This window comes from Morus notabilis, unplaced genomic scaffold, assembly GCF_000414095.1.
Source record: "Morus notabilis unplaced genomic scaffold, ASM41409v2 Scaffold249, whole genome shotgun sequence".
In the NCBI taxonomy this organism is placed as follows: Eukaryota; Viridiplantae; Streptophyta; class Magnoliopsida; order Rosales; family Moraceae; genus Morus; species Morus notabilis.
The window spans coordinates 74,191-102,189 of NW_010357446.1; the positions used below are offsets into that span (position 1 = coordinate 74,191).

The following is a 27,999-nucleotide window of genomic DNA, read 5'->3' on the forward strand; positions in this document are numbered from 1 at the left end:
ATAGTTTGCAATTTCAGATATTGTGTGAAGGTACATTGAACATGAATATTTAAGCCAAGTGAAAACCAAATCTTGAACAAGTAAGTTTTTAGTAGCTTGTGTGTGTGTGTTGTTCTTTTTTTTTTTTCCACTCTGTTCTGTTTTTGACATTCTGAAATCATACGGCTGTTAAAGATATATGCAAACACGACAAAAATCTATTTTGCTCTTTTCTTTTCGTGTAAGCGAGGGTTTAGTTAAATTTTGTATTATTACTGAATAGTAAATTGTTGAAATTGATACTACAGGTTTTTGTTTTATTTATATAATAGAATGTTGGTGGTTTCTTATTGGTTGTTTTGTGTGAGCCAAGCTGCAAAATCTTGTTCCAATTTATTTTGTATGTATACATGACGGGTTTTATTGGATGATGTGGGGATATCTGGATATGTCTTACCTGTGCTCGAAAATTTTAGCTGTAGTAACAACACTGTACAGAGAAAATTTTTGTATATACATAATGCTTTTATGGTTTATTGACCAATTCGTTCCTTGTTTAGTCTGGTGGAAGTTATACTATCTTATGGGACTAATCATTGTGAAGGAGTTAATCTTGCAGTATACAAAGATTCAATAATGGGGAGCTCGGAAGGAGGTTTTCTGGACACGCAAACACCGGATAGTTTTCAATCTGGTGATTTCTCATCAGTTTTGAAAAGCTATGGAGTGTATGGAAATATTGCTGTTCTTGTTGCTGGGATACTTACACCCATAATTCTTTCCTCTCTGCTTTTGGGAAATAAAAGGGGAAAACAAAGAGGAGTTCCTGTAAATGTTGGTGGAAAGGCAGGTTATGCAGTACGCAATGCGCGTGTAACTGAATTGGTCGCAGTTCCTTGGGAAGGAGCGACAACTATGGCAGCTCTGTTTGAGCAATCTTGTAAAAAGAATTCACGAAATCGATTTCTTGGAACAAGGAAGCTAATTAGTAAGGAATTTGTCACCGCAAGCGATGGTAGGAAGTTTGAGAAGCTTCACCTGGGGGATTATGAATGGCAGACTTATGGTGAGGTATTAGATCGTGCATCCAACTTTGCTTCTGGGCTTGTCAAATTAGGCCACAATGTTGACACTCGTGCCGCAATCTTTTCCGAAACCAGGGCAGAGTGGTTGATTGCTTTCCAGGTAGCATTTCTATGTTTTTCTTCATTTTTATTTTCGGTTCTTGTTGTCAACTTTGATGTTTTTTCCTTTTTCTCTCCATAATACTTTAGAGACAATGCTAACAATTCTCTTTGCTTTCAGGGATGCTTTCGACAAAATGTTACTGTTGTTACTGTTTATGCATCTCTTGGTGAGGATGCGCTAATCCATTCACTCAATGAGGTGAGGTGACGTAGTCATTGTCAAAGTTTGGGGTTATTATATCTGTTAGGGAATGAAGGATTTATGGTAATCATGCATTTTTGTTATAATACATCAAAATAAAATCAATCCTGAACACTTTGAATGGTCCTCATTTTGCTATTTGACATTTGGACAGACCTCTGCAACGACTTTGATATGTGATTCTAAGCAGCTGAAGAAGTTGGCAGCAATAAGAACAAGCCTTCAAACGATTCAGAATGTTATATATATTGAGGATGATGGAAGTTCAAAGGATAATGGATTGTTTGAAAGTTTGAGCGACTGGACAGTTGCATCCTTTTCTGAAGTTGAGAGGCTTGGTAAGACGAGTCCTGTTCCTGCAAACCTACCCTCTAAGAATGGAATTGCAGTTATTATGTACACAAGTGGCAGTACGGGTTTGCCAAAGGTTGGTTTCCTGTTTGTTTACCTTTAATTATGTTTTCCATTTTGGTTCCATTTGCTGCTAAAGTAATCGTGCTGATCCAAATCATATTGATTAAATTTTTGCAACTGGTCCATCATTAGAGATGACATCAAGTGTGGTTGGGTGGGCCGGTGGCTGTGGATGTGTGTATTGTAATAGAGTTTCTCTTGAGTTCTTTATCTAGATACACAAAAATATAAATTATAAACGAAAATTTTCTGAATTGAGTACTTGTTTAATTACGTCTGTAAATATTGAAATTTGAGCAGTTATTTCATCATACCCGAGATTGCATGGTGATATTTTTTGATGGTTATCTAGGGAGTTATGGTAACGCATGGCAACATTGTAGCAACTGCTGCGGCAGTTATGACAGTGATCCCAGGAATTGATAGCAAAGATGTATACTTGGCATATTTGCCCCTGGCTCATGTTTTTGAACTGGCAGCAGAGGTACCTTTGTATTTGCTTTTTAACTTGTGCATGTTAGTGTCTGAGAATTATTTTAACACTGTTGTGGATGTCCAGTCTGTCATGTTGGCTGCAGGATGTCGAATTGGTTATGGATCACCATTGACTTTCACAGACACTTCAACTAAAATTAAGAAGGGAACTAGGGGAGATGCTTCTGTGCTAAAGCCAACTCTCATGGCCGCAGTTCCGGCTATTCTGGATCGTGTTCGAGATGGAGTTTTGAAAAAGGTATAAATCTATTCGATTAATCTTTCTATGGGGCACCAATAATGATTTCATGCATATGTGTTAATGGAGTTTATTGCTGTTGTTGTTGTGTTTTTATTTATTTATATTATGTTATATTTTATTTTTGGGATACATTCTAGGTTGAGGATAATGGGGGTCTAGTAAAGACTCTTTTCAATGTTGGATATAAACGTCGACTGGCAGCAGTGGAAGGAAGCTGGTTTGGGGCTTGGGGGCTTGAGAAAATGTTATGGGATTTTGTTGTCTTCAAAAAAATACGTACTTTACTTGGAGGACAGCTTAGATTTATGCTCTGTGGTGGAGCTCCTTTATCCGGGAATTCACAACGTTTCATCAATATCTGCATGGGGTAACACTTTTGCATCTTTTGATACACAGAGATTAGAAATCAACTTCGAGGTTTAAGCTTCTCCTGTTTTATGTTAATAAATCCTATGTGTTTTACAATTTTACCGGGTAACGGCCCTCTAGTTTGAATAGTGTTAATATGTACATTTACTAAAAAATTCTTGAAGTCATAAAACGGGCGGCCAAGTTCTGGTACTCGGGACTAGCCTGAAGTTCATAAATTGTCATAGGTTGTGTCTTCTTCTGTTTTTTTTTTCTTTTTTTTTTTTTTCTCTGGGTGGGGAAGTGGTGGAGTTTTTCTTAACGTATTTATTTTTTCGTCACCGAAAAATAAATAATTCTCAATTGCAATATTACCTTACATTAGCTAGGATGTGGTCAATGGATTCCTTGAGTTTAGGGATAGATATAAGCAGATTCAATACTTCTTTTATTATATTGTATTTTCTGCTGTCCTCTCCTCTTAGCATTGTATTTCTAGAAGGCGCTTCCACTAGTGTAAGTTTTTGGTTCATCATTCGTCATGTGTAAGTTATTAGTAACTTTGATCCTTTCAGTAAAAAGATGAATATCCTGAGGGATGTTACCATTAAATCCTGATTATGATGAATTGTTGGACTGTTCTCAGAAAGATTGTTGGAATCTAGTTCCTACGCTTTAGAGTTATATGTCAAACATTCAGAAATAACGATTACATGAATCCATTCATCTTCAAGAAAGAAACTATTTCAACCAAGTCATTGGGACAGTAACTACTGTGAGATTTAGTTCCATGCTGGACTAGGTTTGAAGTTCTTGTGATGGCTCTGCTTATCTGGTTTATTTTCTTATCTTTTGCTTAATTGGTCTCTATCTAACTTCACTTGCTGTTTATGGGTTTTTTACACAGGACTCCTATTGGTCAAGGATATGGCTTGACAGAAACATTTGCAGGAGCTGCTTTTTCAGAGGCAGATGACACAACAGTGGGCCGTGTTGGACCACCCCTTCCTTGTTCCTACATTAAGGTATATCAAATCTTTTTTTCCAAGAAAAGTCAGGTCATTTTATGATTGGGATCGTAATGGCTTAGACTAGAAGAGTAATGTCGATTGTCATGTTTGGAAAATTCCAACCTGTACGTTTTTTTTTCTTTAGCTAGTACAAGGTTTTTCTCATTTGAGGTCATTTGTGCTAACGACCAATAACAATTAAAAGTTGATTTCCAAAGAAATTATAACTTGGATTTCTTAAGAGTTGGAACTTAATGTCTTATCTGCTGCAATGCAGCTTGTGTCTTGGGAAGAAGGTGGCTATATGATGTCTGACAAACCGATGCCAAGAGGAGAGATCCTTGTTGGTGGACACAGTGTAACTGCTGGTTACTTTAAGAATCAAGAAAAGACTGAGGAAGTGTACCAGGTGATTCTGTAGGCCCTAGTTATGAGTGTATATATCAAGTATGGACATATATGTGTTGCAACATCATCCTCACAGCTCGGAAGTACTGGGTCTTAGGGTGTTTTACATTCTGCAGGTTGATGAGAATGGTATGCGTTGGTTCTATACTGGAGATATTGGAAGATTTCATCCTGATGGGTGCCTAGAGATTATTGATAGGAAGAAGGACATTGTTAAACTTCAACATGGAGAATATATTTCTCTTGGAAAGGTGTACTCACAATTTTGGCCAATATTTTTGAAATGCACCAAAGAATTGTTCTGTAGATTTTCTAGGATGCTCATTGCACAGTTGCTGCCATCACCGCAGGTTGAATCTGTGCTAGTGTTGAGTAATTACGTGGACAACATTATGTTACATGCGGATCCCTTTCACAGCTACTGTGTAGCTCTAGTTGTTCCTGTACATCAAGTTCTTGAGAAGTGGGCCAAAGAAGCTGGCATCGATTATAAGGATATCCATGACCTGTGTGAGAAAGCTGAAGCGATAAATGAGGTTCAACAGTCCCTCTCCAAGGTTTGTTTACCATTGCCTTTCTACAAGATTTTCAAGAAATTATGCATTCATGCATTCAAGAAATGATGCGTTGTTTATAACTCCTTTTTTCTTTTTAAATCTTACCGAAGAATTTCGTAATGCCATTTTTTTATTATTAAAAAATTCAAATTACTGTCTTGCAGGTAGGAAAAGCTGCAAAACTGGGCAAGTTTGAACTTCCTGCTAAGATTAAGTTGCTTGCAGATCCGTGGACACCCCAGTCTGGATTGGTCACTGCGGCTCTAAAGATAAAGAGGGAACAGCTGAAGTCCAAGTTCAAAAATGAGCTCACAAAGTTGTATGAATGAAGGAGTGAAGTAATGCAGTGGTTAAACAATAATATTCTCTAATTTCTCTTCCTATATGTTGAATTAGATGGTCATCGTGTTCCTTTTCTTTTTATTTTTTGTTAAAGCTCACTTTTCTGATATCCGAGCAATATGAGACTTTTAAACGAATTGATGGTGTAATCTTCTTAGTTATATTTTCTATGTTCATTTCCAATCCCATCGTAATGTCTCCGATGATGTTTGTGTTAATATGGTTGATGTTACTGCACTATCAGCATTAAAGCCATTTTCTCACGATCTTATGCATGCAAAGAAAACAGACAGGCATTACTACCAGTGGCCCTGAAGCCTGAACTAGGTGAAACGATGACTTGGCGATGAGTTGCTATTTCATAAATTTTTTGTGTCTTGTCTCTGCTAAACCATAAACTGACTGAGCTTTTTTTGCTTCTAGAAAAAGTCAAAGAAATAGTAGCAATAGTCATGTACGTGTTTCCCAACTGACCTGCCCAATGAAGGGACAGAAATGAATGATAGAAGCGTCCAGTGGACTGTGAATGCCAAAGGGATATAAGCTTTTTATGAAAATCTACTAATTCTGTAAGTCATACACTGTTTGTCCTCCTATAAGCGCGTCGGCATGCATCATTGATGGATGAACTGATTTCCGAGGCTAAGCAATTGTATGTTGAGACTCGAAACCATCTCATTCATTGTTGAGTCTTTATGCATGTTGGCAATGGAATATACGCTTCATCTCCACGAACAGGTATGAAAATCTCGTTGTATGAACGACCGCGTTGAAAAGACTTTCAAGCATCATTTTGGTTCAGATGGTGTACTGCTCAAAGACGCAGGCAATGTCGACAATGGTGGTCGAAGGAGAATATACAAAGCCGGACCAACAAACGGTACCAATGATAAAGGTAGAAGCCATGACCCTTTGTCAAACCTGCAACAAGAATTCAAGTAAATATGCAAAAGTTCTACGCTTCGATTGAAAGAAATATACTGTTGACGTTACATCACTCACCATTTCCGCGCAGTCATATCATTGTAAACCCAAAATGGAGCAAATGCTGATAGTAGAGTGAAATCAAGGCAAGTGACATGGATCTGGGAAAAAAGAAGGTTCAACGTCTTACGTAAACCTTGTAAAATTGTAAACTAAACTTCTCTAAATTGTTAAGGTTACATATGTTAATAATGACAATAATCATACAACATGATCTTATGAGACCCGGAGTAAACAACATTCAACGTTCTGAAGTATGAGAAATTGCTGAAAAACCATTACATTTATAAATGTATGGGTTTTGAAACACTTACAAATCTGCTTTCCCTGAAATACTGGAAAAACTCCTTCCAATCGCCTCCATTAGCTAATCCGGTGCAAACGAATATACCTAGTCCTGCAGCAAGTGATATCTGATGTCCAATGGAGTTAACTATACAGTTTCAGAGAACTATCACCAACTGTTTGTGATTAGTGGGAACTATTTAACAAAACAAATTCTCACCCCGGCTGTTAATTTTGATTCTAGAAAATTCAGAGGCCATTTGCTGAGCTCAGATTCTTCAACAGGAGGAGGTGGAGGTTTCCAAAGTACAAAATAGGGTAGAAGAGCATACACACCCCCAAAGAGCGAAAGCACGATGAAAGGCCAGGCTGCAACATTGCTTTTTGAGCTGCAAATTTAAAATCATAATTCAGCTTATGCATTTCTGAAACACTGATGTAGAGGAAAAGAATGTTGCTTGAGCTGCTTCCTTTTTTGCCCCTAGCAGCACTGACGGCCGACTGATTGACGTTAGTCATGCTACTTAAGACAGCTAATGAAGAAGATAGCTTACAAGCGTCATCCTATATGTTATGACACAAAACTAATGGACATTCATTTAAAACACACACACATTGAGTAGAAAACTAAGAATGCAGATGAACTGAATAAATCTGAGTTTTTATTTTGGAATTTTCTAGGTAAGGACTCAATGATCGCTCATTGGAATTGAACTCGGAATTGTTATCAATGGTAGGGAATGCATTTTCTGGATAAAAGAGGTACAAAGCATTAGCACTTAGCAGGCATTCAAGAAACAAGAACAAAGAAAAAAAAAGGGGTCTGGCACTTAGCAGAACTACCTTCTACCTGTCGGAAGCAGCAGGTTGCTGTACACCAATGGCCACAAACCCATTATGTACCATAGCGCCACAAGCACTTGATTCATTCTGAAACCGTCGTCCCCCTTCAGATTCGAGAGCTTTTTCAAGAAATACACATCCCTTGACTGAGCAAAAAACATAGAAACAAAAGATGATACTTTAGGAATTTCAGAAAATAGATCGACAGTGTAAAGGCTATTCTGGTTTACGTACTTCATTGACATTTGGGAAATGTCAAGACAATCCTGTTAGTATTATCTGCAGTGTAGACCTTGGCATAAGAAAAGTTCTACAAGGAGCAAAAGAGAAAGAACACAGACCGTTCTCGAGAAAAGGTTTTTTAGGCCTAGTTCATATTTCTTTTCCTTCTCCATTCACAATTTAAAACAGCATAATGATCAAGAAATGTTAATACCATCAAACAGCGAAAACTTCTATATGTTCTCCAGTTAGCCAATAAAGCACCATATTCTAATTTTCAGATGCCAACTATGGAGGAGCATTTCTATTGAAAATACACAATTTATTCACGTTGTAGCTCTGCAGTGCCAATTCAGACTAATATTAGTCCCCCTCAATACAACAACAACAACAACAACAACAAGCCTTAATCCCAATTTAATTGGGGTTGGCTAATTAGTCCCCCTCAATATAAAAATAAAATTTAATTAGAAAGAATATATAAAAAAAAAAATATAAAACTAAGATTTCAAAGCAATCTTGTCAATGACAACAACAAAAATAGAAGGGTAATATGCACGATGTACCCTGAACTTCCTATCATTAGCAATTTCGACTTCAAACTTTTAGTTTTGGCATTTAGAATTAGGTCTCTAATTTGACAATCTTTGACGATGCAATCCAATAGATAACGGATGCCAACTAATGGACGACAATTAAGGTCTTGAATGGCAAAACTAAAATGTTTAAGGCCTAACTTGCTAATTTACGAAAAATTTGGGCCGTATTTGTGCAAAAAATTACAAGGCATCACCGCCGGTTAATTGACACATCTCAGCTATTGGACCATAATTGTAACTAATCTCCAAATTTGAGGTACTATTTCTCACAATTATAAGTTCGGAATCCAAATTGCCCAGCATTGATAAATTTAAATTCCACCAATGTAATTAAAGGAAAAAAGAAAAACTACCTCAATTTCAGTAACCAGTTTAACTCCTATGAAAGGAGAGAGGGAATCCACTTCAAGTAAGTAAACCAAATAATCAATCTTTTGACGACAAAAATGAAACCAATACACTTGTATCAAATCAACACACATATATATAGATACACACACACACACACACAAACACATATAGATAGATAGATAGCTATACAATACCGGAGTCTGGTTGGGAGCCAGATTGAAAACATAGTACAATAGAGCACCCCATAGCACAAAGAGCAAAATTGAAGTCGTCCAATCAGACCAGTCACCAACATTTCCACCTTTTCCAGCCTCGGTTTTCAAGCTATCTACATCACTCAGAACTGGGTCTTCTGGGTTTTGACCTTTTTTTGCACTACGACATATTTGAAGACGACCCTTTTGCTGAACAAGTGGGAAGAAGATTGACGCTTTGTTGTTGTGGATTCTGAAAGTCGAAGACCCAGAATTTGTTTTGGGAAGTAATGTTGTTGGTTTGAGGTTTTGAGGTTGAAGATGAAGTGAGTTTCTGGGTTTTGAGGTTTTGGTTTTGAGTGAGGAAGATGGGAAGGTCTTGGAGAAGTTGCAGGAGATGAGGCTCGCATTGCTCAACATGGTGGAAACTGGAAAAGAGTGATTGGAAGATTTTTCCGGTCATTTTCATATTCTAATCCTACGTTATAATACTTGTTACCCTTGATACGACGACGTTAATTGTGAACACTTTTATGTGTCTTACAAATATATTTCTTTTAAGGATATTTTTCATAAATGGAGGCAGTTTTGTAAAATTATAAAAATGACTGTTTTTTATTAACTTAATGGTAGATTTATCGATTATTCTTTTATTATTAATGAATATTAGTTAATAATTAATTAAAATTACGTTGTAATTTATTAATTTTAATTAATAAAATACATATTTATTAATAATAAATTGTTGATAAATTAATAATAAATTAGTTAATTATTGATTGATCACGATAGATTGTGATCCATAAATCAATAACTAATTGATTCAGGTAAACATAACAATTATTTTTATAAAATAAAAAAGTTTAATCCCCAACTCAATTTCCGTTTTGCTTCCTGATTTTCGTTCGTCTCATGTTATGAAACATAAATTCAAATTTTAAATCTTAAAATTGTTCAACGTATTATATGCTAAGAAAAAAAAAATGAATTTGTCTTTTTTTTTTTTTGCTGAAAAAGAGTATTATTGCAAAAAATGAATTTGTCGACCCAAAAGTTAATGGATTTGTACAAATTTGTACTAATTAATTATGTATTAAGGAAGCAAAAATCCCTGTTTATTTATTTCCTAATAGAAAATTATGTGAGGCAGTATATTACTTAAACCGTAAAAACGACCATAAACCAACCAACACATGTATACGTATATAACAACCTTTCAAGCCTCAGCAGAAGATAAGGTCTCATCTCTCTCTCTCTCTCTGCCATGGCTGAAGCTTCAGGAATCCTACAAACTTCTCTGATATCAAACTTCCATCCATTCCACAAAACCCACTTGCCTCAGCTACACCCAGTACTGAGTTTCCGCAGAAACCCCACAATTCCAATCCAGTGCTCAGTCTCAACGAGCGAGACCACCAAAACGACAACGACCCAGAACGCCATTCCTTGGGGATGCGACATAGATTCGTTGGAGAACGCCTCGGCCCTTCAGAAATGGCTGTCGCAGTCGGGTCTTCCGCCGCAGAAGATGGCCATTGAGAGAGTGGACGTAGGAGAGAGAGGCTTGGTTGCTTTGAAGAACATTCGGAAAGGAGAGAAGCTGCTTTTTGTGCCTCCTTCTCTTGTCATTTCTGCTGACTCTGTAAGAACATTCTTTTCTTGCCCCCCAAACAAGAAATAATAAAGTCGTTCTTTTCTGTTTCTTATAATATGCTTGGTTTTTGTTTTTTTATTGCTTTTGTTGTTTGTTGTTGTTGATTGTTCACCATTGTTCTTCTTATGTGAAGTTTAGAAAATTGTAATTAAAGAAATGAGAGCTAATATCGGTGACCTTGTTCCTATGTGCCTGAGAATTTGTGATCCAATATGGTATTAGAGCAGGTGATCCTGAGTTCGAACTTTTGAATTCTGAAATTGCGCTTCTTATTTGTCCCATGTCAGGCCTTCAAGAGAAACTTATTAATTTGTCACTAGTTAGGACTTATTTTGAAGTTGTGCCCATATGCCTTCGCTATCGAATTAGCCTTTCGAATAGAATTGGTAATCTAACATTAGGGTGATTGGATGTTAATTTTTGGTTCTCAGGTCTTGGGCCTTAGTTTGAATTTGTACCAACCCATATGTATTCCCCCACCAACTTTTCTTTGGTATGATTTATCAGATCACATCATAATTAAATCATATTAAAACAAATACGACAATTTAGCAGAACTTGATGAAAACCTGACAGTCAGGTGTCCTATTAGTAGGATATTTTTCCCATACCTTAACCATAGAATTCTCCTAATTTATTACTAACACAACAAAGTGATCCCAGTTTCTCATTTATTTTTCATGTGTGTTTCGGAAATGCAAGGAATGGAGCTGTGAGGAGGCTGGTGAAGTGATGAAAAAGAATTCAGTTCCTGATTGGCCATTACTAGCAACCTACTTAATAAGTGAGGCAAGTCTCATGGAATCTTCAAGATGGAGCAACTACATTTCTGCATTACCTCGGCAACCTTATTCACTCCTCTATTGGTAAGTTTTCTTTTTATCACCTTTTGGATTTGTAAGTCTTTCAAATGTGTACTGTCTTTTTTTTTACTTCCTTAGAAAGAGTCAATTCTTAGTTTTCTTTTCTCCTTTGCAACGTCTCTTTATCAACTATTATGATTGTGGTTTTTACTAATCTAATTCTATTACTTTAGTTTCATTTCAGGACACGCGATGAATTAGATCGATATTTGGAAGCATCACAGATTAGAGAGAGGGCGATTGAAAGGGTTACAAATGTCATTGGAACGTAGGTCTCTGTGTTAGCTATTCCTTTTTACTGTTTTTTCTTTGACTGGCCACTTTTGGCGAGTAGATGATCTTCCCATTTACCAAGTTGAAAGTTGTCTTCCTGTTTTTCTTTTTTCTTTCTTTTGCAGATACAAAGATTTAAGGCTTAGGATATTTTCCAAGTATCCTCACTTATTTCCTGAAGAGGTACATATTCCCATTACATAACTAGTGTTCTCTAAGTGTTAGCAAAAAGAAAATCAAAATCCTGATTTTCTTTGCTCAATTTATGATTTGTAGGTATATAATTTGGAGACCTTCAGCTGGTCATTTGGCATTCTCTTCTCACGTTTGGTAAGTAATTTAAGTTCGATCATCATGAATGCGGTGGAAAATAATAAGTTGCTTTGAGAATTATTTCCACGAACTTGTGATTTCTTAATGTAACTTAAAGTCATGAGAAATACATGGCTTCAAAGAGAAAAATCTTGGACTGAAGTCTTGAGATCTTTTCAAAAAGTCTCAAAAAATAGCGATTCTAAGATACCAATCAGGGAAATAGGATTTCATCTTTATGTTATTTTAAGGACAAACTATTAACCGACTTCACTGCAGGTGTTGTCCAACAATATCTTTCCATAAAACTCTTTCTGATTGCATCTTTGGTTAAAAAAGAAAAAGAGTACCAATTAGATAGCTCGAAATTGGACGTTGAGAGCTTGTTTGGTAGGAGTGAAAAATAAAATGAGGGATGGGGGGCAGAATTAGTGGAAAGATTTCCGGACGTGAGGCTGTTTAGTAGGAGGGGAAAGAGGACAGATTACATTGGGCGAGAGACCTGAGGGATTTTAAATCCTTCAAAGAACCCCGATTTTAATCTCTTCTATTATGGAGGGACTTGAGAAGGGAATCTATACGGAACACAATAAGAGAAAAGTTCTTTCTTTCCTCCCCATTTGCTTGACCTAAGTGATATAACTTTCTTCCCTTCTGATTTTCTTTCCCTCTCCTGCCCAACACAGCCTAAATCTGGATGTTTAAGCATATTTGGTTTGCACAGGTCAGGTTACCTTCAATGGACGGAAAGTTTGCCTTGGTTCCTTGGGCAGATATGCTGAACCACAATTGTGAGGTATTCTGAGTAATCCCTTTATAAGAAAGTTCGGGAAAAAAAAAAAAAATCACCTGCAAAAAGTTTAACGATTTTGGATTTATCTGTATTTGATTGGTCTAGGTGGAGACATTCTTGGATTATGATAAATCATCTCAAGGAGTTTTATTTACAACAGATCGGCCATATCAGCCAGGTGAGCAGGTAAAGAATGAAACTTTTTCACCATTAAAAGCTCAAATCTTTATGGAGCAAAGTCACTTAAGAGTAAATTGAAAAGGAAAAAAAAAAAACCATAATAGGAGGTACATATAACTCATATAACTTTTTTTTTTTAATGCAAAATTTAATTAACCTGGACTTTTGCAATTATTTTCCTGGGTAGGAGATAACTTCAAGTTAGAACTCATGAACTGAGAGATACTTTCCGTGATTTACTTACATAATATGTTAGTGCTCATTAAGAGAATAACCTATGTAGGTTTTCATCTCATATGGCAAGAAATCTAATGGAGAGCTACTGCTGTCCTATGGTTTTGTTCCAAAGGAGGGAACAAACCCTAGTGATTCAGTTGAGTTATCACTGTCGCTTTCGAAATCTGATAAATGTTATAAGCAGAAGTTGGCAGCTCTGAGGAAGCATGGATTACAAGTGTAAGTACCTCATATCAGTTAAGAACTAGTATTTCTTTTCCTCTTCTATCTTCTCAGAATCTGTGTTTTTTTCACACATTTTCTTAGTAATTGAATAGTAGCAACCTTATTCTTTTTTTGGCAGGTCACAACGTTATCCGATACGAATCACTGGCTGGCCTTTGGAATTAATGGCATATGCTTATTTAGCTGTCAGCCCTCCAAGTATGAGCAGCCAATTTGACGAGGTCTGATAGTTTCACCTTGCATGCTTGTGTATTGCGGTTTTATTGTCGTACAATCTATCTTAAACATGTTTATTACAGATGGCTGCTGCAGCGTCGAACAAAACCGACATCAAGAAAGATTTAAGATACCCTGAAATAGAGGAAGAAGCCCTACAGTTTATATTAGATAGTTGTGAATCTAGCATATCAAAGTACAACAAGTTCTTGCAGGTACAAGAGTAATCTACGTATTTACTTAGTTTAAAGTGTTATTATATCTACAAGAAATTTATGTAACAAAATTTGGTAATTTTTTGTGTTAACAGCAAAGTGGAACGTTGGATTTAGATGTGACATCACCTAAGCAACTCAATCGAAGGTTGTTTCTGAAACAGCTAGCTGTAGACCTATGCACTAGCGAGCGAAGAATACTGTTCCGTACCCAATATGTAAGCTCATACCTAGTTTCTACTGCAGATTGACTATTCTTCTTGTTTTCAGTATGTGAATCACTTGTTTTTGCTACATGCTCAATCCTTTCCAGAACGTGCATTCCAAAATTTCAATTTCAATAGTATTCTGCTTAAGATAAAATGAAGGAATAGCTTTTCTCTTGTAAGCCATTTTTTTGTCCGGTATGTTGGTACCGGTTAGTTTTATACTAAGTTTGTTGTAAAATTTGTTGTAACAAATATAAGAAACACGTGAAATAGTAAAAGGGGCACAAGAAAATTAGTATCGCGGTTCAGTAACCACTACTCCGCGAGGCCACGCCCAAATGATGAACAATCCACTAAGTAAACAATGTTACAACTCAAATAAACTTAATCAATCCGAGACTTCCTCTCCAAGTATGACGCCTATGAACTTGTAACTACCCAATAAACTTGCTCAGTGAGCACCACTTGACTTAAAAAACTACATGGCAAACTCCCTTCGGCTGACAGTGCACTCTCTCCTAAGAGCTTCAAATTCTTCTCCCGAAGAACATTGGTTGAACTCCCTTCAACACTTCAAATCGTCTTCTCCCGAAGACTACAAATTCTTCTCCCAAAGAATGTGAAAAACAAAGACTCACAAAATGAGTTGACTCTCTGTAATTCTGAGACTCCAAAGGCCCACTGAGATTGTTGTGCGGCTCCAATTAAATAGCCAAAAAAACTAACTATAAAAAAACTTTAATGCAGTCCACTATACACATTCTGTTGCAGATTATGTTGTAACAATTACTGCAACAGAGCCAAAAAATCTAACGGAAAGTCAACCACGTTGATTCTTGAAATCTTCCTATATAAAAGCAGACGAACATGGACGTGTTCCTCAGAAACATGAGTGATTCATACATCCCACAGAAACTCATCCATAAATTAATCATTTCATCAATTTCAACTTGCCAAAAATATCCGAAAATTAACTTCCACCAAATCAAATCAATTTGATTGATTCCAAACAGTTTCCATATATACTAAACTTTCTAAATGTTTTTTAACAGCTGCCAATCAATTCTGCAATCATATCATCATCAAATTATGCCCAAAATAATACTAAAAATCAAAAACCAATCAAATCTAAAACTTTCCAAAAAGGATTCTTGCAGCAAATCAATCTCTAAATCAATCTCCATAGCAAATCTTTCAATTTGTAAAATAATGCCAATAAAAAATCCCAATAATCTCCCCCTTTGGCATTGTTTTGGCAAAATATCAAATCATAAATAAACAAAGGAAATTGTTTCAAATAAACACAATCAAATTGAAACTCCCCTTGAACCACACAACACAAAATCAAAGTTTGTACAAACTATTCTCCCCCTTTTTGACAAAATAATGATCAAAGCAGACTAAGAAAGGAGAACCGTCAATTTGAACACTCTGAGCTCCAACGATCTGATCATCTCCAAAATCCTGTTAAAAAAAAAATAGGAACCTTCTTCATGTATCCAATGCTATATGTTGTTGGACCAGTTACAACATAACAAGCAACAAATTCTGGATATGATGGTACAACATTTCATTCAATGTTGTCTCCACCTCAATGACTACCACAAACTTGTTAGAATGAGAATGAAAGCCATTGCCTGCAAAACCGGTACGCTAGGATCTCACCAAAACACACATTAGTGACCTTCTCTGATACTAATTGTATGTGCCGATTTAATCTCTTTACCAAGTTTGTTGTTAAATTTGTTGTAATAAATATAAGAAACACATGAAATAGTAAAAGGGGCACAAGAAAATTGGTGTCGCGGTTTGATAACCACTTACTCCGTGAGATTATGCCCAGATGATGAACAATCCACTAAGTAAACAATGTTACAACTCAAATGGACTTAATTAACCCGAGACTCCCTCTCTAAGTATGACGCCTATGAACTTGTAATTACCCAATAGACTTACTCAGCGAGCACCACTTTGACTTAAAAAGCTACACGGCAAACTCCCTTCGGCTGGCAGTGTCCTCTCTCCCAAAAGCTTCAAATTCTTCTCTCGAAGAACGTTGGTTGAACTCCCTTCAACATTTCAAATCGTCTTCTCTCGAAGATTACAAATTCTTTTTCTGAAGAACGTGAAAAATAAAGACTCACAAAATGAGTTAACTCTCTGTAATTCTGAAGCTCTAAAGTCCCACTAAGATTGTTGTGAGGCTCCAATTAAATGTCCAAAAAAACCAGCTGTAAAAAAACTTTAGGCCCCGTTCGCTGCGTGAATTTGAGTTTTCAATTCGAGCTGAGATGTGACATTTTCTGAGAGCTTTTAACTGTAACAGAAAAAGTTAGATGTGACATTTTTCTGAAAGCTTTTAACTGTAGCAGAAAAAGTTAGATGTGACATTTTCTGAGAGTTTTTAACTGTAAAAATCTAAAACTGAAAACTTGAATTGGTTAAATGAACGAGGCCTTAATGCAGTCCACTGTACACATTCTGTTACATATTATGTTGCAACAATTACTGCAACAGAGCTGAAAAATTTGACGGAAAGTTGATGAGTACTGACCTGCAATAAACAATCCTAGCAACTAACACACACCAATACTAGTCAAACACAGGAGATTAATTGAGAAAGGAGAGCTGAGAATGTCTCAAATTTCTCAGACTAATATTAGCTATGGAAGCAAAAGAATTACAGAGTCCCACAGCTTCGAGGCGCTGCTACCTCCTCCCACTAATTCCCTACCTCACGCCTAGCATCTAGCTCTTTTATTCATGATTCGGTTAGGCCACTAACAAGATTTCCCATGTGACCTATCAACAAGTGACCCCTGTAGCTTAGGTATTTGGGCCCTTCTTGGGCCTCCTGGAATAAACATTACCATACCAAACGTTCCTAACACTCCCCCCCCACACACACACACACCATGACATGCACTTTGTCCTCAAGGTGAAATTCCGAAAACTGAGTAGATATGGCTGAGGTTGAGCCCCATGTGTTTTCAAACGAGGGCAGCCCCTGCCACTTAATGAGGACTTCGTGGTCGCCGTTGAGCAACTTGTGGTTGGCTATGACTTCATCAGTTGCACTTGAAGCTCACCATCGGCGCTAAGGAAAGCAGGATAATCACGAACAGGCTCTTCTGCTTTGATGGCCTTGCGTAGCTAGGAAATGTGAAAAAGAGGGTGGATCTTTGCTGTGGAAGGAAGATCCAACTTGTAGGCAACTACTCCTATTCGCTCCAGCACACGGAATGGGCCATAGAAGCGGGGGCTGAGTTTTTCATTGGGACGAGAGGCCAGCGAGCGTAGTCGATAGGGCTGCAATTTTAGGTAGACTAACTCACCCTCTTGAAAAGTGACATCGCGCCTTTGCTGGTCAACTTGCTTCTTCATGCGATCCTGGGCCTTGAGAAGATTCTCCTTGAGTTCCTGGACAATGGAATTGCGTTCCATTAGCTGCTGGTTCACGTCCTCCACGGGGGAGGGATCATTCGTAAACTTCAAGAGAGTTGGGGGGTCTCGGCCATACAGAGCTCGAAAGAGCTCGAAAGGGTGTCATTATCGCCAAAGACTGGAAGGTGATATTGAACCAATATTCAACCCACATCACCCATTTAGGCCACGTTCCTCGTTTACCTGCAATGAAACTCAGTAAGTAGGTCTCCAAACACCTGTTAACCACCTCCGTTTGCCCATTCATTTACGAGTGGTAAGCGGAGCTAAGTTTTAGCTGCGTCCCGGCTTGCTTGAATAGTTCAGACCAAAATTGGCTAATGAACACGCGATCACGATTGGAAACGATCGACCTTGGAAACCTGTGCAGGCAGACCACCTCGCGAATAAACAAAGTGGTTACCTCTCTAGCCGTGTAGGGGTGGCATAAGGTTAGAAAATAGCTTTACTTGGATAACCGGTCAATGACAACCAAGATCGTATCCACTCATGAGTTTTTGGCAACCCTCCAATGAAGTCAAGAGAGATGTCCTCCCAAACCTGTTGAGGAATGGGAAGTGGTTGTAAGAAGCTAGCGGGGCTAAGAGAAGAGTACTTGTTGCCCTGGCACACATCGCAGGTGGCGACATACTCGTGGACGTCCCTTTTGATGCCATCCCAATAGAGCACCTAAGAAATCTGTTTGTGGGTGTGAAAGAACTCGGAGTGACCCCCTATCGGAGTGGAGTGAAATTCAGCCAACAGTAGGGGAATTTTGGGAGACGTTTTGGGAAATACCAAGCGTCCCCGATGAGTCAGATATCCCCTACTTAATTGGTAATCTGGATGGCTGTGTGGGTCAACGAGGTCTTGAATGATGCGGCGGAGGTTGGCATCCTCTTGCACCTCACGCTCCAGCTCTTCCCAACCTGCAAAGGAAGCAATAGAGATGGCGGCCAATTCATGAAGATTGGCCTTCCTTGACAGGGCATCCGCCACCCGGTTAGAGGTACTCGTCTTGTACTTGATTTCAAAATCAAAGCCCATTAATTTCAACACCCATTTCAGGTGTTCTCCTTCAATAAGATGTTGCTCCAGGTGATATTTTAAACTTTTTTGGTCGGTTTTGATAATAAAGTGTCTCCCGAGAAGGTAATGGCGCCAGTTTGTTACTGCCAAAACAATAGCCATAAGTTATCTTTTATAAACCAAACGAGCTTGGGCCTTTTTTGACAAGGCTTTGCTCCAAAATGCCACTGGCCGGCCCCCTTGCATTAGGACTGCTCCAATGCCAAAGCCCGATGCAGCCGCTTCAAGCTCAAAGGGAGTGCTAAAATCCGGAAGGGTTAATACTGGCAAGGTGGTCATGGCTGTTTTTAGACCCTCAAAAGCCGCTTGTGCTACGGAGTTCCACCCAAAAGACTCATTTTTAAGCAACTGAGTAAGTGGGGCAGCCAGTGCGCCATAGTCTTTGACGAACCGGCAATAATAACCGGTTAGGCCAAGGAATCCCCGAAGCTCCTTAATGTTCTGTGGTACTAGCCAATCCACGACATGAACAATTTTACTGGGGTCAGTAGCTACTCCCTCGCCCCAGATGTTATGGCCCAAGTAATCAATGCTAGTCTGCTCAAACTTGCACTTTTTGCCGTTTAAAACTAAGTGGTTCAATGCTAATAGTTCAAAGGTAGTCCGCAAGTGACTCATGTGGGATGAAAGGTCAGGACTATTATCTAAGATGTCGTCGAAAAACACCAATATGAATTTTCGCAGATGTGGATGAAAAATGTCATTCATAAGACTCTGGAAAGTGAACGGAGCATTACATAAACCGAAGGGCATTACCTTGAACTCATAGTGGCTATCGTGAGTTCGGAATGCCGTCTTGGCTTGGTCAGTCTCCACCACCCGGATCTGATGGCAACCCGATTTGGGGTCGAGTTTAGAGAAGATCTTACTGCCTCCTAACCCATCAAGGAGTTCATCCACTGTCGGAATAGGGAATTTATCTTTGATGGTGATTTATTTTGTGCACGATAGTCCACACAAAATCGCCACCCTCCGTCTTTCTACTTAACGAGCAGGACAGGGCTCGAAAAGGGGTTGTTGCTGGGCCGGATAATGCTTGCTTGTATCATCTCAACCTCAATCTTTTCAATTTCCGCCTTCTGCGAGTAAGGATACCTGTAAGGCCATACATTCAGTGGTGACGCACCACTGACCAAAGGAATGCGGTGGTCCTAGTCCCTCGGAGGAGGCAATTCCGTTGGGGCCAATAAAGGTTGCCGAACTCATGGATGATGCTCTGTAAACCTTCTGGCACTTTGGAAGAGGGGCTATGGTCTTCCGGTTGGATTGCTTGCAGTTTTACAAGTGCTCCTTGTTCAGCTCGTAGTAACATCTTCATAATAGCCTTAAGAGGGGCTTGTTGTTTGGTGTAAGCTAGGTTGCTGTGGAAGGTGACCAGTTGGCCTTCAATGGAGCACTTCATTGTGAGTTGCTGCCAATTAAAACAAACATCCCCTAGAGGTTTCATCCAAGCCACGCCCAAAATCACTTCCGGCACGTCCAGGGGAAAAAGGAAAAAATCTTGAGTGATACATACCCCCTGTATTTCCAATGGGAGGTTTATTCATATCCCACTTCCTCCTTGACGCACTCCATCCCCCATCTTAACTTGAAATGGCTTCGTAGGAGTTACCGGTAAACCGAGCTCCTCCATTAACCGTTGTGAGATAAAATTGTGCGAGGCTCCTCCGTCAATCAGAACGATGACTTCTCATCCCTACACGTTCCCTTTTAGCTTCAAGGTTTGGTTGCCAGTTATCCCCACCAACGAGCTTAAGGAAAGCTCCATTCGGGCATTCTCAATACTCTCTTCTTCTCCCGTCTCGTTCTCATTCAGTGGCCGCTCTTCTCCTTCGACGGTCTCAGCAATAATCATCACGTTGAGGTGTTTATTCACACACCGATGGCCCGGGTGGAACTTCTCATCGCATCGGAAACATAGATCCTTCCTTCTCTTCTCTTGGGCTTCGGCTTCTGTCAAACGGCGGTGGAAAGGGTCTTTTCGGCGTGGAGAGGGTGTCGGAGGAGTGTGGTTCGAAGGAAAAGTGTTGGATGAGTTGTTGAACGGCGGTGGCTTCATTCCCTCGTTCATTGCCGTTTTAGGGTTAAAGGGAACACACCTGGGTTCAAGGTTCTGCATGGACCACGTTACAGCCTCCATCGACCCATAGTTCTTCTGAATGTTCCACGCCTTCCCCCCCCCCCCCCCCCCCCCCCCCTGAACTTATGTTCCAAAGCCCGGCCCAATTCCCAGTTCTTCTCCTCAATTCTCTAGGCCACTTCCATCAGGTCCAGCAAGGTTGGCGTGTGGGCCAACCGCAATTCGGCCCGAACTTCTGTTTTCAATCCATGGAGGAAAGCTCCTCTCATGAACTTGTCAGACGCCTCCAGTAGCGGTGCGACAGCCTCTCAAAGTGGCCGCAATATTCTCCCACAGTCCCCGTCTGCTTGATGCTCATGAGCTCCTCGTATTGGTTGCCCGCCATGGACAGTCGAAAACGCCGGAGCATGGTAGACTTAAACTCGGCCCAGGTACATATTGGAGCACGTGCTTCTAGCCACTGAAAAAAATCCAGTGCTGCGCCATCGAGGTGCACTGCGGCGGCGGCTAGCTTCTCCTCCTCCGGCGTACTGTTGACGTAGAGGAATTACTCCGCTTTAAAGAACCACGCATGTGGCTCATCTCCTGTGAAAAACGGCAGCTTCAGTTTCCGAGGACTCACATACCCCGCTTCAGCCATAATTCCCAGTAATCGGTGAGCTCTCATGCCCCCCTCGCGATCCTCCGTTGAACTACTTGATGAAGACGACTCTGCCTGTAGCTTCCTTTTCTCCATTGTCAGTTTCACAACAACGACATCTTGCAACTGCGAGAGCCCGGTCTGCATCTTGAGCATCATTTCTCGCATGGCCGCCATGTCGGTCTGGTAGTTCGTCATTCCCTCTTCAATGGCGCTCAGCCTTCCCTCCATTCTCGTGTTTCCCATACCCAGGTATCGACGCTCTGATACCAAGTTGATGAGTACCGACCTGCAATAAACAATCCTAGCAACTAACACACACCAATACTAGCCAAACACAGGAGATTAATTGAGAAAGGAGTGTTGAGAATGTCTTAGAGCTCTTAGACTAATATTAGCTACGTAAGCAAAATAATTGCAGAGTCCCACAGCTTCGAGGCATTGCTACCTCCTCCCACTAATTCCCTACCTCACGCCTAGCATCTAGCTCTTTTATTCATGATTCGGTTAGGCCACTAACAGAATTTTTCATGTGACCTATCAACAAGTGACACCTGTAGCTTAGGTATTTGGGCCCTTCTTGGGCCTCCTGGAATAAACATTACCAGACCAAACGTTCCTAGCAAAAGTCAACCACGCTGATTCTTAAAATCTTCCCATATAAAAGCAGACGAACCTGCACCTCAGAAACATGAGTGATTCATACAGCCCACAAAAACTCAACCATAAATCAATCATTTCATCAATTTCAACTTGCCAAAAATATCCGAAAATTAACTTCCACCAAATCAAATCAATTTGATTGATTCCAAACAGTTTCCATATATACTAAACTTTCTAAAAATGTTTTTTTAACAGCTGCCAATAAATTATGCAATCATTTCATCATCAAATTATGCCCAGAATAATGCTAAAAATCAAAAACCAATTGAATATGAAACTTTTCAAAAAAGATTCCTGCAGCAAATCAATCTCCAAATGAATTCAATGCTGCAAATCAATCTCCATATCAAACCCAAAATCAATTCTTTCAATTTACAAAATAATGCCAATGAAAAATCCCAACATGGTATTTGGGGTTTTTGCCCCCGAACATTTGCATATTGACAAGTTATTTTGAACATTTGATTTTGATAAATTGGCCTCTAAATTTAATAAACTGTTGCAAAGTAAACTGTTGCAAAGTGCCCCGTATAGCTGAAGAATGTTCATATGTTGATGGAAACGTGAGCTCTTTGATGGGCAAAGACTAGAATTTCGGATAACAACAAAGTTGTCACGTCATGTTCACAGGGCACTTCCGTTCAAATTTTAACTGCTCTTGTTCTTATTAATTTGGGGATACTTGGAAATACCCTATTAACTTCATGAAGCCATTTGCCAAAATTAAAAGTTTATGGGGTAACTTGTCAGCTAACAAAATTTTTGGCGGATAAAAGTTCCAAAAACCCGTTTTCTGTCAGAATAAATCCCATCTCCATGTCCCCTAGCTATTAGTTGGTCGATTACTATATTTTACTGGTACTTTATTTTGATTGGTATTTAGAGTGAAGTAAGAATCATAATCTTGAGAGCTCTTGTATTTGGTGAGCACTACATATTATTAGAGCTGCCTTGAAGCTTTAGTCACCATATGACTCTCTTGTCACTAATCCTGTTCATGTTTTTATGATCTTCCTTGTTTTCAGATACTGCGGAGGAGATTGAGGGATATAAGAAGTGGTGAATTGAGAGCTCTAAAAATCTTCAACGGGTTGCGGAATTTTTTCAAATAAGATGATTTCTTCGCGCGTAACGTTGCCATCCGTTACAAATGAAACTTCACCGCGATCCAGATCCCATGGCCATCTTGTGAGATATGTGTAAAAGAGGTAGACATTGAGAAAAATGTAATTCATTTAGAAGCGGATTCAGTCATGTAAAGAGATGTAATGTGACAAACACCATATAGTAGCAATTCTGCACTCTCGTCTTTTTTGAGGCTCCATAAGCTATTTGAAGTTGACACAATGACATGATTTCTGAGTTGTTCGAGTGAATAGTTAATGAGACGTTTGGTAAGAAAATTCATATCATAAGGAAATCCTCCTCCGTATGCATATAAATTAATGAAAATACTAGAAATGTTACTTCTATATATACGCAATAAACTGTAATTGTATTCTCCCAAACTTCAAAACATAATCACATACAAAATCACTCGACCATAACATTTAAGTACATACCAAAACTATAATCTTTATCGTAGCAGGGGAAAAAAAATCTTCCTCGCATGGATATAGATTAATGAAAATACTAGAAATGCTACTTCTATATATACGCACGATAGGGGAAAAAAAATCTTCCTCGTATGGATATAGATTAATGAAAATACTAGAAATGCTACTTCTATATATACGCAATACCAATCTATTCACCAACCACATTAGTCATTTGCTAAAACAAAAAAATGTTTATACGCAATACCAATCCATTTACCAATTATAATTCTAAATCTATAAACTAAATGTTATCTTAAAGTTTTTTAGGGAGTTTTTTTGATAGTATTAGAAAAAATGAAATACTGAATAATTTTGTATTTTTAACTGTTAAATCTGTATCAAAAACTGTATTTTTTGTATATTTTTTTAATCTAATATGATTTTAACAAGATTAATAATAAGAAATTAACACTACCAGTAAGAAGGTCTATCAGAAAAAAATTCTAATTTTTTAATTCTTATCCATATATTGGCTTCCGTTATCTATTAAATTTTTAAATTAAAATCTTAACTTAAATCACCTTAATTTAAAAAATACAAACGAACAAACCTTTTATATATCCAAGTTCAAATCCTAAAATATCAAATTATCCAACTTGCAAATAACAAAAAATTCAGGGTGCATTGCTAACAAAACCAACAAAATCCAATCTTACCATGCACCCAGAGGCAGCATATCCTGGCCCCAACTGAAGCGCTCCTCCGACAGACAGAGAGAGAAATCTTGTTCTGTTCGTCCCTGATCCTTATATATAACTGAGCCCAAGCCGCCACAATCAGCAGAGAGAGAGAGAGACACCAGCCATAGACGTTAGAGACAGAGAAAAGAAAAGTCCATTGATGGAGGCGTTCGTTTCATTCCAGGCCATTCCGTCCGTCTCTCGCTTACCCAAATTCTCATTCCTCAAATCCACCCCTGGAATCTCCTCCCTCTCTCTTCCTTCTCACTCTTCTTCTCCTTTCGCCATTCGAGCTCAACAGGTTTTTCTTATATCTTATTTTTTTTTATTTTTGCTTCTTAAATAAATCCGAACTCGAATTTATGTGATTTTTAATCTGGGCTTTTGGTTTTCTTTCGAAAAAAGATGGAGTCAAAGGATGGTTCGGCTACAGTGACTCCAATAAGTGAGGATTCTGAATCCGAAAATTCTCTCGAAATAAAGGAATGGGAAGTGGGTATGTTCCAAAACGAGGTGGCTGCTAGCCAAGGAATAAGGATCAGGAGAAGACCTCCAACAGGAGCCCCTTTGCACTATGTGGGACCCTTTGAGTTTCGCTTGCAGAATGAGGGAAACACCCCTCGTAATATCTTGGAGGAAATCGTATGGCACAAAGACACTGAAGTCTCACAAGTAAAGTCAATATTTCACTTACACTTTGTTTTCTTTTTTTTGTTCTTTTCCTTTTTTTGATTTGATGGGTTTTGTTTGTATGATGTTTTGTTTACTTTATGGTGATATTTGGCTTACTTTCAAGTAGTTGAAAGAGAGGAAACCTCTATCGGCATTGAAGAAAGCTATGGAGAATGCTCCTCCAGCTAGAGACTTTGTTGGAGCTCTCAAGGCGGCTCATTTGCGAACTGGACTGCCCGCTTTGATTGCTGAAGTGAAGAAGGCTTCTCCTAGCAGAGGTGTCATAAGAGAGAATTTTGATCCAGTGAGTTGCTTTTCTTGTTTATATATATATATACATATATATATTTTAATGTAAATATTGTATATCATGTTTTTGTTTCTGGATTTGATTTCCTTGAGGCTTGAACATATATGCTCTATTGTGACTTGTGAGTTCTTAACTTGGCATAGCATTATGTTCTCTATTACATTTGTTGCGTAGTTTTTCCAAAAGGGCTGAAATGGAAGATGGTAATTTTCATGATTGCAATTTTGAGACCGACTTTGTGGAAACAATATATTCGGTATAAGATGTTGAAGAATAAAGAGTTTATGAACCTAGACCTATTATGAGTTTCTGCCACTAGAGTAATGAGTGAATTATTCTTGAGTTTCTTTGTATGATAGGTTAGTCCCCTAATACTGATATGTCTCAGGGGTTGACCTCATAATATGTTAGAAAACTTGCAAGAACCCTCAAAGTAGTCACAAATTATTGTGTTTTTCCTTTATTTTTTTTTTCACAGATTGTTGTTTTAATTTTCATGTGATAGGTTGAGATTGCCCGAGCTTATGAGAAAGGTGGAGCAGCTTGTCTTAGTGTTTTAGCAGATGAAAAGTATTTTCAGGTGAGAACGAGTTTAGTATCTTCAGATAATTACACTTGGAAATTCTTCGCCATTGAAGCTGAATAATTAGCTATTCTAACTTGCTTCTTGTTTTATCCATAGGGAAGCTTTGAAAACATTGAGGCAATAAGGAACGCAGGAGTAAAGGTCTGTGCCATTAGCATCTTGTTGCTCAATCGATTATGGTGATGAACATGCGCTAGAATTTATTATTGGTGTGAGTGATCACTGACACTTAAAAAATATGCAGTGCCCTCTTCTCTGCAAGGAATTCATCATTGATGCGTGGCAGATCTATTATGCTAGAACTAAAGGTGCAGACGCCATTCTTTTGATTGCTGCTGTTTTGCCTGATCTTGACATCAAATATATGACTAAAATCTGCAAGCTACTTGGTTTAGCGGCACTTGTTGAGGTTCTGATTCTACACCTTTCTAAGTTGTTGTGATTGATTTTCTTGTTTAGTTGTTTTAGCTCAAAAAGTTGTGAGATGCCTCATTCTGTCTTGATCATTGATTCTGTTACCACTTGATGTTATTCTAGAAAGGATTAGTCTGGAATATGATTTGATGAAATTGGTTAGCATTGCTCTGATTCTCATGTCCATAATGTTATCGGTCCTGATTTAAGGACATTTTCATCTGTTTCATCTGTTTCAACTATTCAAACTTTTTAAGTTTTTACAAGTTGGAAATAGGACTTTATTGGGTGTTCTCAGTGTTCTTCTCTCTCTCTCACACACACTTTTTATTTACAAGTTTTTCATTTTGATTAACCTTTCCGTATACTTGCAGGTGCATGATGAGAGGGAAATGGACCGTGTTCTTGGGATAGAGGGGATCGAGCTTATTGGCATCAATAACCGCAACCTTGGTAAGTATGGTGAATGAAGGGTTAGTACTAACATTATTTTTTGCATGTGCATCACTGGCTTAATGAAATACGTGTTTTAATGTTCATTTTGTTTACTTGTTCGCATAGACTTCTCAATGTAATATGTTGTTACTTTCTTATTCTCAGAAACGTTTGAGGTTGATACAAGTAACACAAAGCGGCTTCTAGAAGGAAAGCGTGGTGACTTGATCCACGAAAGAGGCATAATTGTGAGACGCTTGTTAATCAATCTCTTCACTAGTCAACATATGCACAAGTTCTTTTTGTGTACATCATGTTGTGGTGTAGTGGAAATTCTAATGTTATAAATATAGACACTCTTATATGCTCATTCTTTCGTTTTGTATCATTTTTCAGGTGGTTGGGGAATCTGGGTTGTTTACTCCTGATGACATTGCTTATGTACAAGAAGCCGGTGTTAAGGTGGTATGATTGCAAAACTCTACGCTTAAATTTAAAAACAATGTGACGTTCAAACTTCATAAAAATTGTGTATGAGTAATGGATTTGTAAAAATTACTCGATTGGTTAAAATTTATTTGCAGGTTTTGGTTGGAGAGTCAATTGTGAAGCAAGAAGATCCTGGGAAGGGAATCGCCAAACTCTTTGGAAAGGATATCTCTCTATGAAGTTAAATTAGCAACTTATCAAAAAGGAAAAACAAATAAATTAGCAAGTTTCTACAGCTTATTTGTTGTAATCTGCAAGAGTAATGTTTAACAGAGACTAGGTTCATACCAAATAGTATATGATCTTTTTATGTTTCCTCTTTTGTTGTGCTTTCTTTCTTAGCATTTTGACATTTTCTAGTTACATCCAAATAATTTGGTAGCCAACTAGCCGTCGATGTTCCACCTTATGGTGTGTTGGAAAAGTTGTTACCATTATTTAAGAATTTTAAGTTAGGGGTAAAGTACAAAATGATGCCAAGGCTTAGTTTTGAAACATTACATTTTTATGAAGTTTCGTTATATGTTGTAATAAAATTAATTCGATAGGATTACAATGTGATGTGCAAATTTGTTGGGGTTTGTGAATGGGAAAATTTTGAGAATAATTAGGTCTCATTCGCTTTGCGGATTCGAGTTTTTAATTCGAGTTGAGATGTGACATTTTCTAAGAGTTTTTAACTGTAGCAGAAAAAGTTAAATGTGATATTTTTTAAGAGTTTTTAACTGTAAAAATTTAAAATTAAAAATTTAAATCGGTGAAATGAACGAGGATTTAAGAACCTGATTTGTGGCTTATTGGTAGGACAAAATGATGGTGATTATTGACCATGAAGTTTGACCTTTAACATTTCAAAACTACCGTCCCTGTATTTGGAAAATGTCAGCTGTGTATTTGCTAAAAATTGATATTTTTGTACTTATTTAAGTATCGTTTATTTTACCGATTTAAGTTTTTAATTTTAAGTTTTTATAATTTAAAATTCTTAAAAAATATCACATTTAATTTTTTTTGTTATAGTTAAAAATTTTAAAAAAATATCATATCTCAACTCGAATTGAAAATTTAAATCTGTGAAGCAA

General features: G+C 38.1%; 4 protein-coding genes across 8 annotated transcripts in view; 3 read left to right on the top strand and 1 right to left on the bottom strand.

Moving 5' to 3' along the window:
- Positions 1 to 5,312, top strand: part of LOC21388349 (long chain acyl-CoA synthetase 8) — a 5,727-nt gene extending 415 nt beyond the window's left edge. The window contains exons 2-13 of one of the 3 annotated variants that reach the window (XM_024170899.1): positions 18 to 80; positions 584 to 1,164; positions 1,285 to 1,365; positions 1,523 to 1,795; positions 2,135 to 2,266; positions 2,342 to 2,515; positions 2,656 to 2,885; positions 3,774 to 3,891; positions 4,154 to 4,285; positions 4,401 to 4,535; positions 4,635 to 4,841; positions 5,006 to 5,312. In XM_024170899.1, the coding sequence (XP_024026667.1) occupies positions 616 to 1,164; positions 1,285 to 1,365; positions 1,523 to 1,795; positions 2,135 to 2,266; positions 2,342 to 2,515; positions 2,656 to 2,885; positions 3,774 to 3,891; positions 4,154 to 4,285; positions 4,401 to 4,535; positions 4,635 to 4,841; positions 5,006 to 5,170 (2,196 nt within the window). In that variant the 5' untranslated portion in view covers positions 18 to 80; positions 584 to 615 and the 3' untranslated portion in view covers positions 5,171 to 5,312. The remainder of the gene's footprint in view (positions 1 to 17; positions 81 to 583; positions 1,165 to 1,284; positions 1,366 to 1,522; positions 1,796 to 2,134; positions 2,267 to 2,341; positions 2,516 to 2,655; positions 2,886 to 3,773; positions 3,892 to 4,153; positions 4,286 to 4,400; positions 4,536 to 4,634; positions 4,842 to 5,005) is intronic. The other 2 variants (XM_024170893.1, XM_024170897.1) reach the window with 2 other exon arrangements.
- Positions 5,313 to 5,438: 126 nt separating this feature from the next.
- LOC21388350 lies at positions 5,439 to 9,104 on the bottom strand. Of its 2 annotated transcripts, none has more exons than XM_024170916.1 (6): positions 8,662 to 9,104; positions 7,296 to 7,441; positions 6,789 to 6,841; positions 6,482 to 6,564; positions 6,186 to 6,268; positions 5,439 to 6,104 (listed from the first exon to the last, which is right to left on the bottom strand). In XM_024170916.1, the coding sequence occupies exons 1-6, from the start codon at positions 9,079 to 9,081 to the stop codon at positions 5,972 to 5,974; spliced, it is 918 nt and encodes a 305-aa protein (XP_024026684.1). In that variant the 5' UTR covers positions 9,082 to 9,104; the 3' UTR covers positions 5,439 to 5,971. The 2 variants fall into 2 exon arrangements, with proteins under 2 accessions (XP_024026684.1, XP_010088353.1); XM_010090051.2 differs by having other exon boundaries at positions 6,482 to 6,580; positions 6,673 to 6,841.
- A 764-nt stretch (positions 9,105 to 9,868) lies between these two features.
- LOC21388351 (ribulose-1,5 bisphosphate carboxylase/oxygenase large subunit N-methyltransferase, chloroplastic) lies at positions 9,869 to 23,122 on the top strand. Its single transcript, XM_024170876.1, has 12 exons — positions 9,869 to 10,303; positions 11,018 to 11,181; positions 11,363 to 11,446; positions 11,577 to 11,634; positions 11,728 to 11,781; positions 12,488 to 12,559; positions 12,662 to 12,742; positions 13,020 to 13,192; positions 13,317 to 13,419; positions 13,498 to 13,629; positions 13,725 to 13,847; positions 22,759 to 23,122. Exons 1-12 carry the CDS (start codon positions 9,926 to 9,928, stop codon positions 22,843 to 22,845), a joined length of 1,509 nt encoding a protein of 502 aa, XP_024026644.1. The 5' UTR covers positions 9,869 to 9,925; the 3' UTR covers positions 22,846 to 23,122.
- An 893-nt stretch (positions 23,123 to 24,015) lies between these two features.
- LOC21388353 (indole-3-glycerol phosphate synthase, chloroplastic) lies at positions 24,016 to 27,478 on the top strand. Of its 2 annotated transcripts, none has more exons than XM_010090054.2 (10): positions 24,016 to 24,312; positions 24,417 to 24,683; positions 24,811 to 24,987; positions 25,499 to 25,573; positions 25,676 to 25,720; positions 25,824 to 25,988; positions 26,368 to 26,446; positions 26,594 to 26,676; positions 26,825 to 26,893; positions 27,013 to 27,478. In XM_010090054.2, the coding sequence occupies exons 1-10, from the start codon at positions 24,172 to 24,174 to the stop codon at positions 27,094 to 27,096; spliced, it is 1,185 nt and encodes a 394-aa protein (XP_010088356.1). In that variant the 5' UTR covers positions 24,016 to 24,171; the 3' UTR covers positions 27,097 to 27,478. The 2 variants fall into 2 exon arrangements, with proteins under 2 accessions (XP_010088356.1, XP_024026630.1); XM_024170862.1 differs by having other exon boundaries at positions 26,825 to 26,890.
- The last annotated feature ends 521 nt before the right edge of the window (positions 27,479 to 27,999 follow it).

Bases quoted from the DNA above. Each gene is read 5' to 3' on its own strand.
- LOC21388351 (XM_024170876.1), top strand. From the start codon at position 9,926: ATGGCTGAAGCTTCAGGAATCCTACAAACTTCTCTGATATCAAACTTC. The intron at 12,743-13,019 runs GTAAAGAATGAA...TAACCTATGTAG, and splicing joins CATATCAGCCAGGTGAGCAG to GTTTTCATCTCATATGGCAA. The intron at 13,420-13,497 runs GTCTGATAGTTT...TGTTTATTACAG, and splicing joins TGAGCAGCCAATTTGACGAG to ATGGCTGCTGCAGCGTCGAA.
- LOC21388350 (XM_010090051.2), bottom strand. From the start codon at position 9,081: ATGTTGAGCAATGCGAGCCTCATCTCCTGCAACTTCTCCAAGACCTTC. The intron at 6,842-7,295 runs GTAGTTCTGCTA...TTAAATTTGCAG, and splicing joins CTGCTTCCGACAGGTAGAAG to CTCAAAAAGCAATGTTGCAG. The intron at 6,105-6,185 runs GTGAGTGATGTA...TTCTTGTTGCAG, and splicing joins GATATGACTGCGCGGAAATG to GTTTGACAAAGGGTCATGGC.
- LOC21388353 (XM_010090054.2), top strand. From the start codon at position 24,172: ATGGAGGCGTTCGTTTCATTCCAGGCCATTCCGTCCGTCTCTCGCTTA. The intron at 24,313-24,416 runs GTTTTTCTTATA...TTTCGAAAAAAG, and splicing joins TCGCCATTCGAGCTCAACAG to ATGGAGTCAAAGGATGGTTC. The intron at 26,677-26,824 runs GTGAGACGCTTG...ATCATTTTTCAG, and splicing joins TCCACGAAAGAGGCATAATT to GTGGTTGGGGAATCTGGGTT.